At 41.8% G+C, this 13,917-nt stretch overlaps 1 protein-coding gene across 8 annotated transcripts in view; it reads right to left on the bottom strand.

Annotated features, from left to right (window-relative positions):
• Positions 1–13,917, bottom strand: part of AMPH (amphiphysin) — a 449,568-nt gene that overhangs the window by 185,786 nt on the left and 249,865 nt on the right. For all 8 annotated transcript variants that reach the window (XM_070726278.1, XM_070726279.1, XM_070726284.1 and 5 more), the window contains one exon: positions 526–608. In XM_070726278.1, the coding sequence (XP_070582379.1) occupies positions 526–608 (83 nt within the window). The remainder of the gene's footprint in view (positions 1–525; positions 609–13,917) is intronic.

Below are 13,917 nucleotides of genomic sequence, written 5' to 3'. Positions count from 1 at the left end.
CTCCATGAAGCAAAACATGCTTCGTCTCCCTGTAGGCTACCTCTCAATTTCCATCTATTTTGCATTCATTTATATTTGTTACAAAAAGGAATGTGAAAATTCTATTAGTAATGCATTATCTCCAAATGTAGTACACATATATAGTTTTATATTATTTTAATCCTTTAAGCTGCCAAAATATGGGGAACTGAGAAATCTAGATGATAATTGCATACTGAACTCCACTTGAATTGGAAGTTACCATTGAAAACAGTTTGCACTGGAACTGGCAACAAATGGCTCCCTTAATCATCTCTAGTAAATATCCAACCTCTTTCCAGTGCAAAATATAATTTACTTTTACAAAATTATAGCAAATTTCTAACAACTAAAGTGTCCTTTTTATGCACAGATAAGAACTGATAGGAAATAGGAACACACATATTTAAAAACTTTTTTTTACTCTTAGCTGATTTATTTCATTCTGTCTAATAATCAAGTCATATTATTTGTACATTTAGCTGCAGTTTGATAAAATATTTTTACCTGGGTGCCCCAAGGATTGTGAAGGCTTTGTCAGCATGTTGCTCTCCCAATTTAGTTATCACCTCATAAAGTTTGTGGCAGAGCTGAGAAGAAAAACCACCACAACAAAACCGTCATTTTAATAAAACTATTTTAGTATTTGTAGAATATAACACATTTTTTTCACACAATGGAACTAAGGTTATACACAATTTCAAATATGGGACATTATTGCGGTCACACAAATTACAAATTGCACAAATGCAAAATTTCACCCTTAATACTTATAATATACTAAATAAGAGTTTGTTTACTGGGATGATTCAATGCAAAAAATGAAGGAAAAATGATGTAGACATGCTTGGTGTAATTAATATAAATCAGAACAAAGACAAGATACATTTCAGGTTTAGCACCTTGGAATTATGAAGCTCAAGTTATGGTTAGAAAGGATGATTTAATCAACTCTAAAATCTAACCAAATCTGTTACAATATATAGAAAAGGCTAGGGAAACAGAACATAGGGGTCCAGTGAGCTCCTTCTCGCTGTCTAGTTCTACCCCACACCTTCAACAAATTTGATTGCAAGAAGTATGGCTATGAATTTCCACTTCTCTTTGCTGCCACATCTAATGGTTGTTCAGTAGTAATGGGCAAACCAAACCCGCACAATTTGGGTCCGTACCGAATTTTGCGGTGTTCGGTATGTTGAAGATGAACCTGAAAGTTTTTCAAACTTCGGACAAACTCCGGGGTCGTGTTTGGCATTCGGAGCTTTGACGTCACCAGCAGGTTGCTAAGGACGCCACGGTGATCACTTCCTGGATTCCATGGAATCCAGGAAGTGATCAACCTGGCGTCCTTAGCAACCTGCCGGTGATGTCAAAGCTCCACCCCCGGAATATCTTCATGGGAGGGATTCCCCAGTTCCTTCAAAGGGAGGTCTTCACGTAAAACTAAGCATTGTTATTTTTACGAAAAAGGACGCCTTAGCGGTGCTGCAAGCAAAGGGCGGTCTTTTCATGTAAAAATAAACATGTTTATGTGAAGACCTCCCTTTGAAGGAGCTGGGGAATCCCTCCCATGAAGAGATTCCAGGGGCGGAGCTTTGACATCACCGGCAGGTTGCTAAGGACGCCAAGGTGATCACTTCCTGGATTCCATGGAATCCAGGAAGTGATCACCTTGGCGTCCTTAGCAACCTGCCATTGACGTCAAAGCTCTGCCCCCGGAATCTCTTCGTGGGAGGGATTCCCCGTTCGGGTTCAAGTTCAGGTTCGGTTCAGGTTCAGCCGAATTTTGCGTAAAGTTCGTCCGATCTTGCCGAACCCAAACACCGTTGGGTTCGCCCATGACTATTGTTCAGATATTTGTAGCACAACACAGTAGCCCAAGAATGAACTTGGAACTATTTCATCACAGCAGCACACATAAAAATTGGGGGGGGGGGGAGCACACTGCACTATTACCTCCCCCTATTTTTTTAAAAAAAGAAGGAATGTTTATTCAGTACATCCAAGAGTTGGCTACTAGCAGAAATTCTTAATTGGGCTCACCTCTACGGCTCTGGAGGTCCCATGAATTTGAGCAGAGTTATGTTGCTGCACCCATGCAGATAGTGAAATCATGCACGGAAATGTAGGTCCGCCTGTGTTCTGGTGAGGTTTTTTTACTTCCATGCATGCGCACGCACATTCTCCATGCACGATTTTACTATTTACACGGGCACAGCAGCATAACTCTGCTCAAACTCACGGAACCTCCAGTGCCACGGAAGCAAGCCTAATTGGGCATTATGGCTCGTAGCCCATCACTAAGTACATTTTACATCAGCATCTTTCATGTTTGGTTTCTGGAATGTACTACAACTAAGCTATTCATGTACTAGAGACTCATAAAAAATTAATTCACTTCATCCACTGTATGTTTTATTCTGCACTGTTTCCTTCATTTAAGCAATTCACCAACTAAAAACTAAGAGAATCTATTCACTGAAGACTGACACAAATATAACTTGCAGAGCTCTGCATATATAAATGAACCTCAGTTATCTAATCTGGAAGCCTGATTAGAACTGTTTCCTAGAAAAAAACATTGTGTGAAATAATACCAGATTACAGTTAGAATGTTTAGCCCTGTGTACAAAACTAGAGTGTTGAACAGTTACTTGTTTCCTTCTGAAATTAGGCCCAAATTCCTCAACTTGGTGCCTATCGATGATAGCTTTGAATTCTTGGGATTTTTATCCTTAACACTTCTGGTGAAACCAGATTGGGGAAGATAATGTTTCTAAATAGCTACTGCATATTAATTGAACTCAAATATTTATCCTTTCCATGCTCTACTTCATTTAGCAATAATTTCAGTCACTGCCAAATTTGAAAGGATTGTCATCCCTCCACTGCCAACCCTGAAAAAAAGAGTGGGATTAAGCACAAATTCATATCATTGACAGCTAAATTCAGTTTGTTTTTTAGGGGAGCAGCAGAATTTTATTTTCTATTGTACTTAAATATACATAAAACAGAGGTGTCCAACCCTGGCAATCTCAAAACCTATGGACCTGAATTCCCAGAATCCCCCAGTCAGAACTGAACACCCCTGACAAAAAACCTAGATGCTCATACATTTACCAAAACTGACTTACAATGCTCAAATTGAAATACAAAAACACACACAAACTATTGCTTTTCAAATGTTGCTCCTGCTTGAAAAATAAGAGAAAGATATACAGTAATACCTCGTCTTACGAACTTAATTGGTGCCGGGAAAAGGTTCGTAAGGTGAAAAGTTCGTAAGACGAAACATTGTTTCCAATGGGAAAGCGATTAATGCGTGCAAGCCGGCTGCCACCATCGAAGGAGGCTTGAGCCTCCCGATCCTCCCCGCCCCTTTGCCATGCATATCATCCTGGGTGAAGCACTGGGGGGAGGGAGTCAGGAAGGTCCTCCTGCTCCCCCCCATCCAAAAACACAAAGGCGGTCTGCCGCCGCCCGCGGAGCAATGGGAAGCTGAAGCCGCCAGCGGTTTGAGCCTCCCTTTGCTGCATGCTGCTTCGCCCTGCCTGTGGTGCTGGGCGAAGTGCTGGGGGGAGGGAGTCAGGAAGGTCCTCCTGCTCCCCCCCAGCCAAACACACAAAGGCGGTATGCCGCCGCCCGCGGGGCAATGAGAAGCTGAAGCCGGTGGCGGTTTGAGCTTCCCATTCCTCCACGCCGCTTCTTCCTCCTGGCTCAAGCGGATGGTGGCAGACCGGCTTTGTGTTTTTGGCTGGGGGGGGGGAAGTAGGACCTTCCTAACTCCCTCTCCCCCCCAGCCAATAACCCAAAGCCTGTCTGCTGCCGCTCGCTTGAGCCAGGACAGGAGGGGCGAAGTGAGGTGGAGGGATGGGAAGCTGAATCTGGCAGTGGTTTGAGCTTTCCATTCCTCCACGCCGCTTCTTCCTCCTGGCTCAAGCGGATGGTGGCAGACCGGCTTTGTGTTTTTGGCTGGGGGGGGAGAAGTAGGACCTTCCTAACTCCCTCCCACCCAGCCAAAAACACAAAGCCAGGCAGCCCCCAGCGACCAAAGGAGCCTCCTGATTCTCCCCGCCCCTCTGTCCCGCTTATTGCCCGTGTCTGGCAGAGGCTGCTGCCCGAGTGCTCTTGGCTGGCAGGATGCAAAATGCTGGGGTGGGGGGTGCCAGGCCGGCCCTCCTGCCTCTCCCCCAGCCAAATACACAAAGCCAGGCACCCCCCCAGCCGCCAAAGGAGCCTCCTGATTCTCCCCGCCCCTCTGTCCCGCTCATTGCCCATGTCTGGCAGAAGCTGCTTCCCGAGTGCTCTTGGCCGGTGGGATGCGAAGCACTGGGGTGGGGGGTGTCCTGACAGCCCCCCACCCCAGTGCTTCGCCTCCCGCTGGGCAAGAGCGCTTGGGTGGCAGCTTCAGCTGGATACGGGCAATGGGTGGGACAGAGGGCGGGGTTAAGCCTCCTTCGGCGGCTGGGGAACTGCTCAGCTTTGGCTTTTGGGCTGCAGCGGGTGCTCTGGTGGGGACCTTTGGGTTTTTGGCTGGGGGGGAGGTGAGGCGCTGGGGTGGGGTGGTCGGCCCTCTTGTCTCCCCCCCCAGCCAAATACACAAAGCCAGGCAGCCCCCAGCCACCAAAGGAGCCTCCTGATTCTCCCCGCCCCTCTGTCCCGCTCATTGCCCGTGTCTGGCAGAAGCTGCTGCCCGAGTGCTCTTGGCCGGCGGGATGCGAAGTGCTGGGGTGGGGGGTGTCCTGACAGCCCCCCACCCCAGTGCTTCACCTCTCGCCGGGCAAGAGCGCTCGGGTGGTAGCTTCTGCTGGATACGGGCGATGGGTGGGACAGAGGGCGGGGTTAAGCCTCCTTCGGCGGCTGGGGAACTGCCCGGCTTTGCCTTTTTGGCTGCAGCGGGTGCTCTGGTGGGGACCTTTGGGTTTTTGGCTGGGGGGGAAGGTGAAGCGCTGGGGTGGGGTGGCCAGACCTGCTGCCTCCTCCCCCAGCCAAAAACCCAAATGTCTCCGCCGTAGCAGCTGCTGCAAGAGGCTTCCCCGCCCCTCGCCCGTGGCCGGCAGAAGAGCGCTCTTGCCCAGCGGGAGGCAAAGCGCTGGGGGGGGGTGTCAGGACACCCACCCCCACCCCAGCTCTTTACCTCCCACCGGTCAAGAGCGCTCAGGAGGCAGTTCTGCCGGCCACGGGCGAGGAGGATCGGGAGGCTTAAGTCTCCTGCAGCGGATGCTGTGGTGGGGACCTTTGGGCTTTTGACTCTGGGGGGGAGACAGGAGGGTCGGAATGACACCCCCCACCCCAGCGCTTCATCTCCCACCAGGCAAGGGGAATCCCTCAGTCAGTAAGAGAACCCACGAACCCGGGCTCAGGTTCGTAAGACGGAAAGTGTTTTTAAGACGAGGCAAAGAAATCTTAAGCCCCGGGTTCGTATCTCGAAAAGTTCGTATGACGAGGGGTTCGTATCTTGAGGTACCATTGTATATTACTTTAAGGATTCTACTTTACCTAGACAGAGAAGGAAATGCAATGGCAACTAAGTGGTATTGAAACCAGCACAAAATACAAACTAAAGAATGCAAATTGATCAGCATTTCATTCACATTTGTTTGAATTGGAAGCCCACTGAAATCAAGAAAATCAAAAAAAGAGCAGCAATTTTAAAAAGTTTATACCAACTCTATGAAGAAGGCATAAGAAGATATACTTAGAAAGAGTTATAACATGACAAAAAGCATTTGCCCTACTACATGAAGTAAAGATATCAAAAACTATTCCAAGTAGATATGTTTCTTTAAAATTCATTTTATCCATGAAACTGAATACAGTACACTGTGCTTGTTTCTGTTTCTAAGTTCATCACATTTCCTCCCCTTTTTACAGTACAAAATTTATTGTTATAATAATAGCCTGAATATGCAGTAGAAGTGAAAGGCTTGGGGGTCAAGATCAATATCTCTATTTTTTTTCCAGCGTGGGTGCAAAAGTATAGTGTCTGAGCGACAGTCCCTTTGGGATTGGGCAGCATAGAAGTGTGTGTTTATGTATGTATGTATGTATGTATGTATGTATGTATGTATGTATGTATGTATGTATAAATAAATAAATAAATAAATAAATAAATAAATAAATTTTCATGCCTGAGCACCTGATTTTTTTTCACAGATGTCACCCAAGACAACTTATTGTGTAATTATTTGGGGCTCGGTGCTGGCCCCTTCCCACTATGTTATTCTGTTATTTTATATTTCAATTAATATCATTATCCTATATAAATCCTTATAAATCCAGATAGGCCGTCATGCCTACTCCTCCTTCTTATACATTCTTCTTAAAAGAAACAAAAACCCTTATACAACTTTTTCCTAATTAATGGGGGGCGGGATTCCCTTTTTTTAATTAAAAGAAATTAATAATAAAACAAAACCAAAATCTATTACTATTAAAACTAAAACAGCCAGCAAAACCAAAAACACAACTATTAATAAATCCATGCTTTAAAATCTTCAACAATACTATGAAAATCTATCTGAACACCAATGCATCAATTAATATATTTCCATATTTACTTTCCTATAATTTCTTTCAATATTTCCAAGCTATTATTAACTTTCATCAATCTTCTACATTTCCAAGTATATTTTAAATTTATAATGCAAAGTCAAAGTCCAATTTAATATTGAGTGTAATTAACATTGAAACTACTGAAATAGAAAATTGAGAGATTGGTAAAATAGATACCATGATTTAGTTAAACTGGTATCCAGTAAAGGACAAAGTTGACCACGGGTCAGTAGTGCCATTAAGCCTGTCTTATGGCAATAGAAGCAGCCAAGTACCAGTACTTCTCTATTTTTATTTCATCTCCTGATTGCTCCCCTGTAGTCCTACTTTGGATGACAAATGCCCTATTGGGCATAGAAAAATTCTAAAAGGAATGTGGAAAAACATGTTGCATAAAATTGGATTCATTACCAGGAAAGATGCCACGGAAGAGTCTTGTCAATTTAGTTGGGAAATCTCAGTTTGAATATGAGAAAGTGGATACTAGTGGATAACAGTATTCCGTTATTTGAGGGGTTGCTACAAAGAAGATGTATTTTCCAAAACACCAGAAGGCAAGACAAGAAACAATGGATGGAAACTAATCAAAGAAAGAAGCAATCTACAACTAAAGAGAATTCTACATAAAAAAAATTTAATTAATTTTTTTATTTAGTTTTTTTAAATGTTACACACACAGACTGCACATCATACAACATAAAACAGTGCCCTGTGAGGGTGCACCCACCACCTAACAACATACATACCCCGCCACCAATTAGAGGGTCTGTACAAACATCTTTAACATTCTTCTAAGCTAGGATCTGCATTTTATTTACATATCAAAGAGTGATTCTAATTTATTCTGTATGGCTAGATCACAAATTCTACTTGTCATATAACCTCTCACCATGTCCCATCGTTCCATCAGTTTCTTCAATTTATTTTCATTGTACATATTTATCCTTACCTCCATAATTTCAAAGTGAATGTGGTCCACCATGTACCGATACCAATTCTGTATCGTCCATTTTGCTGCTTCTTTCCAACCCAATACAATTACTGCTTGAACGCTTTCCAGTGCTGTTACTTTTATTTCTCTAAATTCTCTTAAATTTCCCTTTTTTACTAGTACTGCCATTTCTTTTGTGATTGTCCAGTTAATATTTAACATTCTGTTCATTTCATCTAGCACTTCTTTCCAAAATTTCTGTACTACTGAACACTCCCAGAACATATGCATAAAAACTCCTCTCTCTTGGCATCCATGCCAACAGGTGCCCTTCCCCTTCTTCTGAAAATATGCAAGTTGTGTTGGTGTATAGTAATTTTCCTTCTCATTTCTCTAACTCTTGTATTCTTTATTTTCTGTGTATTTTCAACTATATCCTTCATCTCTCTTTCAGCTATTTGTAATTCATTTTGCCACCATCTGGTTAATCCTTTTATCACACCCTCTTACGCCTGTGATAACATTCTGTATATATTACTTGCTTGTGCCTTTATATGATCCCTTTTTTCTTTTAATATTTCCTCTAAGTGAGTTTCTTCTCTTAATAATGCTTCTTTATTCTCCCTTTCATTCAGATATTTACTTATTGTGTTTATCTGCAACCATCTCTGTTGGCCCAACCACCTTTCTAAATGAATTCTACTGACTCTTCCATCCTTCTCATATAACTGTTCTATTCTGGTTATCCCTTTGTCATTCAATTCCTTTATAATTTTATTTAAATTGATTTCGTTATCTCTGTTTAATACGTGCAACATTGACAGCTTTGATCTCCTTATTCCCATTTTCCCCTGCCATTTTGACCACATTTCTAAAGTCCCCTTTAAAGGGTCCATTAATTTATCGATTTCCTTTTTATTCCATTTTATGAATAACAGCTCTCTATTTTTAATTTTATTAATCTCTTTTTCCAATCTAACCCATTTATTGTTCTCTAATATCTGCAATTCCATTAATCTTTCAATTTGAAACGCGTCTCTATATAGCTCCAAGCTAGGGCTACCCCATCCTCCATCTTTTTCATTAGCAATCAGCCATTTTTCCTTATTCTAGGTCTTTTATTCTCTTCTATCCAATAATTCAATTTACTATCCCATTCCCTCAATTTTGCCCCTGAAAAGGTGCCTGGTAAAACCTGAAATAAATACATCATTTTGGGGATAATCATCATTTTAAGTGCTCTTATCTTTGCCATCCTTCTCAATTTTTTATCTTTCCAACTCTTCATCTGTTTTAACATTTTCTTCTACATCAGATTATAATTAACCTTCACTATATTATTTGGATTTTTTAATAACCATACTCCCAAGTATTTCATTTTTTTACATCCTAATTTCAGTCCTGATACCTTTCTAATCTCAATTTGCTCTTTAGGACCTGTATTTAAACAGATTATCTCTGATTTTTCCGTATTAACTGATAGTCCTGACTGTTGTTTAAATTCCTGTAGTATAATCATTATTTTTTTAATCATTTCAATCGGAGTCTCAGTTAATATAATAGCATCATCTGCAAAGAGATTTAATTTTAATTCTAATTTTCCAATTTGGTATCCTCTCCAGTTTTTTTCCTTCCTTATCTTGTTGGCTAGCACCTCTATTGCCATTGCGAATAACATTGGAGATAATGGGCAATCCTGTTTAATGCCGTTTTGAATTTTAACTTTTTCCATTCTATGTCCATTAACTCTAATATAGGCTGTATTTTCTTTATATATTCCCTTTATAGTTTCACAAAAATTATCTCCCATATTTAAATCCTTACATAAGTGATATAAATAATTATGATTAACTTTATCAAAAGCTTTATACACATCTAATTTTAAAATTCCCAGTTTCCTTTTAGTAGCGGTAGCATGGTGTAACACATTGACAACATTCCTTATTGGTTCATAGATTTTCCTTCCCTTTATAAATCCATATTGATCTTCTCCAATTATATTCGGTAAGATATTCTCAATCCTATTAGCTAATACCTTCATAAATATTTTATAATCCTGATTAAGCAAACTGATGGGACAATAGGAACCTGGATCCTTCAAATCATGATCTGGTTTCGGAATAGTTATAATCTCTAAGGTCTTACATGTCTGTGGAATATTAAAAGTTTTGAAATACAATATTAAACAACTTCCCCAAATGCGGTGTTAATTCATTCATAAAAGTCTTATAATATTCTCCTGAAAATCCCTCTGGGCCTGGTGCCTTGGCAGGTTTTAACCCTTTAATAACTCTAATTATTTCCTCATTTGTTATTTCTGCATTCAATATTTGCTTATCCTTTTCAGTTAGTTTTTCCTCAACCTCTATAACTCCCACCTTCACTTGCTCTTCTTTATATAAATTCTCATAATACTTTTTCATTATTTTTTCCAATTGAACATTACTGTATTTTATTTCACCATCAGCATCTCTTAAAGCTAATATACAAGATTTCTCTTTTCTCTTCTTCAAATAGCGTACCATTTGTTTCACTGATTTCTTCCCCCATCCCATAATTATTTGTTTTATGACCATCCTCATATTATTCCACTGTAACTCATCAAAAAGTTTCAATTGTTTTTTCTTTGTTTTCAATAGATTGTTCCATTTCTTGTTACTCTTAATTTCTCTTGTATTAAATCTATTTCTCTTATTTTCTTCTCCCTTTCTATTCCCCATCTCTTTTTGATATGGGTTTCTGTACTAATGCATTGTCCTCTCATAAAAGCTTTCTGTGCATCCCAAACTACTGTTTGCTGAATTTCTCCTGTGTCATTTATACTAAAATACTTACATAATTCTTTTTGCAATTTAAGTTTATCATCTTCATTTGCAGAGTTATATCTCCAGATTCTTTGATTTCTATCTAAACCCATTTCCACTACTGATAATAGTGGGGCATGGTTTGATAACCAAATGCTTTTTATTTCTATCTTCTTAAGATGTATATTTCCCACTCTATTCATTAATATATAATCTATACAACTAAATTTATTATGTCTTGCTGAATAATATATACTTCCATTTGGTAAGTCTGCATGGAGGTCCATCATATTAAGTTTATTTAAATGCAACATTTTTTAATTCCCTTTTCCTGCTGTTAATTGGATATTGAAATCCCCTGCCAAAAACACTGTGCCCTCCCCAAAGTTATCCAATTTCCTTTTTGTATTTATTATAAATTGTTTTGAATTCACATTTGGGGCATAGATTACTGCAAATGTTATCTTCTTTTGATTCATTTTCCCTTTAACAAATAACATTCTCCCATCTTTATCCCTTTGAATTTGAATTTCTTCAAAAGGGACTCTGATGAATTAGCAAAGCTACACCCCTACTTTTTGTATTTCCCTGCGATTCATATCCACTTTCAATTGTTATCATTTATAAGTTTATCTGTCCCTCTACGTCTTTTATGTGTTTCTGTTAATAACAAAAAATCCATCTTATTATCCCTTGCCAATTTCAAAACTCTATGACGTTTCAACTGTGAAGCCATACCATTCACATTCAAAGTCATTATAACCCTTTCACTCATTGTAAATGCTTTAAAAAAAAATTCTCCCCATTCTTGCAGTCCCAGGCTTAATTAAAAAACTTTTAACTACTCTACAGACTCCCCACCTCTGTGCCTCCACCCGTGTGTTTCCCCTAAGGGGAAATAACAAGGCTAACCCTTGTCTTACTTTGGAGACACTCATAGGATTGCTTATCCAACTTCACCCGCCCTCTTTACCCACTTTTAAAAGTAAGAAGAAAACCCCTCCTTCCCCCTCTTCTTCGCTTTCACTTTAACAGAAAAGAAAGAAAGGAAGAAACTTTAATTTACAGAAATTACGCAATACCAATCATTAAGATACCAACATAGATTATTTCTTTCTTTGGCGTCTCACTCTGCCTTCCGCTTTATCTTCTCTCCATAAGGCTGTAATTTGATCTTGCAAGGCAGCAATCTTGGCTAAATTATCCTGCTCATCCAGAGGGGGTTCCTCAAAAGTCACTCTTTCACTTAAACCTGCAGATATTTTCAGTCCCCCCCCCCAGCCGCTGTAGATGAACTTGCTTCTTGCTCCCAAACAATTCCAAGCTGCTGCAACATAACTTTGCCTTCTGAAACATTCCGTGCCCGAAGAATTTTCTCTCCTCTGAAGACTATTATAACAGCAGGGAAGCTCCAGGTGAATCTGACTCCATTTTGGAACAAAAGGCTTGAAATTGGTCTCAGTTGATTCCTGGCTTGCAGAGTCTGAGCAGAAAGATCATTTAAGACCCAGATCGGATTTCCTCCTTGGTTGAGATTTGGAATGGCTCTTAGCTCTCTATATCAGTGTTTCCCAACCTTTTTTGAGCCGCGGCACATTATTCATATTTTCAAAATTCTGGGGAACACTGAGGGGGGAGGCGGGGGGGGGCTAAAGAAAAGTTTGGACAAAAAAAATCTCTTCCTCCATTTCACTCTATTTCTCCCTCCCTCTTTCTCTCCCTTCCTTCCCTTCTTTCTCTCTCTCCATCCCTCTTTCTTTCTTTCTTCCTCTCTTTTTTGCTCTCTTTCTCTCTCCCTCCTTCCCTCCCTCTATGTCTTTCCCTCTCCCTCCTTCCCCCCTCTCTTTCTCTCTCTCTCTTGCTTTCTTTCTCTCTCATTCTCTCTCCCCTCCTTTTTCTCTCTCTCTCTTTCTCTCTCGTTCACCACGCCGGCAACAAAGAGAAAAAGAAAGTGAGAGAGCCGGAGAGAGTGGAGGGAGAGAGCCGGCGGCTGTTGTCTTCGCCTCCGCCCGCCGGCTCTGCAGCTAAGAGGCAGCAGCCATCAGCCCCCTCGCCCTCCCAGACATCCCCAGCGCCCAGCCACACGCCGCCTCCCGTTAGCCCGGCTGACTTTTCCCTGCTGCCGTTTTCTCTTCATGGCGCAAAGCCACAGTCCCGGACTCCCGGATCGCTCGCTTCTCCAGCCAGCAAGCCGGCTGCCGGAAAAGCATCGCACTTTTTCAATGCGCGGCGCTTTCCTGGGCAGATGGCTTTGCTGACCGGAGAAGCGAGCGATCCGGGAGTCCGGGACTGTGTGGCTTTGCGCCATGAAGAGAAAATGGCTCGGGCAGCAGGGAAAAGTCGACCGTTTTCTCTTCATGGCGCAAAGCCACACAGTCCCGGACTCCCGGATTGCTCGCCCCAAGGCAGGAAGCGGCGGCGGAGGAGAGGGGGCAGATCATGCCCCAAGACAGGAGGCGGCGGCGGAGGAGGAGGAGGAGAGGGGGCAGCTTACGGGGAACGGTGCTCGCAGCTGTCCCCTGGCTACTGCCAGATGCCGCTGTTTCCGGCGCTCTCCTGCTGGGCCCCAAAGAAGGAAGGTGGGGGAAAGGAGGCGCGAATAATGAAGCTCTCCTTTTTCCCGCCTTCCATCTTTGGGGCCCAGCAGGAGAGCGCCGGAAACAGCTGCATCAGGCAGTAGCCGGGGGACAGCTGCGAGTGGGAGCTCCAGGTCCAAGGCACCGGCGGTCCGGCACTGGCAGGGCCCCGCCCAGCTGGAGCTTCCCTAGGCTTCACGGCACACCTGGCCGTGTCTCGCGGCACAACGCTGCTCTATATAGTTCAGCAGCTCTTCTTTCGGATATAAATGCAATAATAACATCTCTTTGCCAACCTGGACCCTTCTGGCCAAAACTCCAGTGGGCTCTTTCGAATTAGTGTATTTCGACTTTTATATTATTTTCTTGAAGCCACTGATGAACTGCCTGGGTCAATTTTTTACTTTCTGCAAAGTCCTGTGTGAACCCACATAAACGTAAGTTTTTTCTTCTTTGCCTATCTTCCAAATTGTTAATTCAGAGATCCTGCTGCTTTTTAAAGTCAGCTAACTTTTCACTTTGAATTTGCTGATTTGTTTCAAGCTTTACAATTTTTTCACTTTGGTCTTTTGTCTGTGTTTTAAGCTGCTTAGTTCCAGCAGTCACATCTTCTATAGCTAATTGCATTTCTTTAAATTGTTCACCCATCGATTCAAATAACATTAAAATTTTATCCATTTTCTCCCCCAACTCAGCAGAGGCCGCCATCTTTTCTTTGTTCTTTATTCCTTTGTTTAACTCATGGTTTTAGACTGAAGATTCCAAGCGTCTCGACCTCTTCCAGGCTTTTCCCTCCACGTTTTTATATTCTCATTTAGTTTATCTTCCTCTCAATCCACTTTTCTTTTAGTTTGAGAGGATTTGTCAGGGGTTTTAATTACTTTTTCAACTCACACTTAGAGAGCATCCTGTGAAAGCGTCTAATCCCGTTGGAGACGCATGCACAATCCCCGAATTCTACATAAAGTTTATAACAGTAAGAACGATTAATCCATTGAACAGATTGCCTTCAGAAGTTGTGGGTACTTCATTA

This window comes from Erythrolamprus reginae, chromosome Z, assembly GCF_031021105.1.
Source record: "Erythrolamprus reginae isolate rEryReg1 chromosome Z, rEryReg1.hap1, whole genome shotgun sequence".
Lineage (NCBI taxonomy): Eukaryota > Metazoa > Chordata > Lepidosauria > Squamata > Dipsadidae > Erythrolamprus > Erythrolamprus reginae.
Note: the sequence above shows the minus strand (reverse complement) of the source record. Positions and strands in the feature narration are given on the sequence as shown.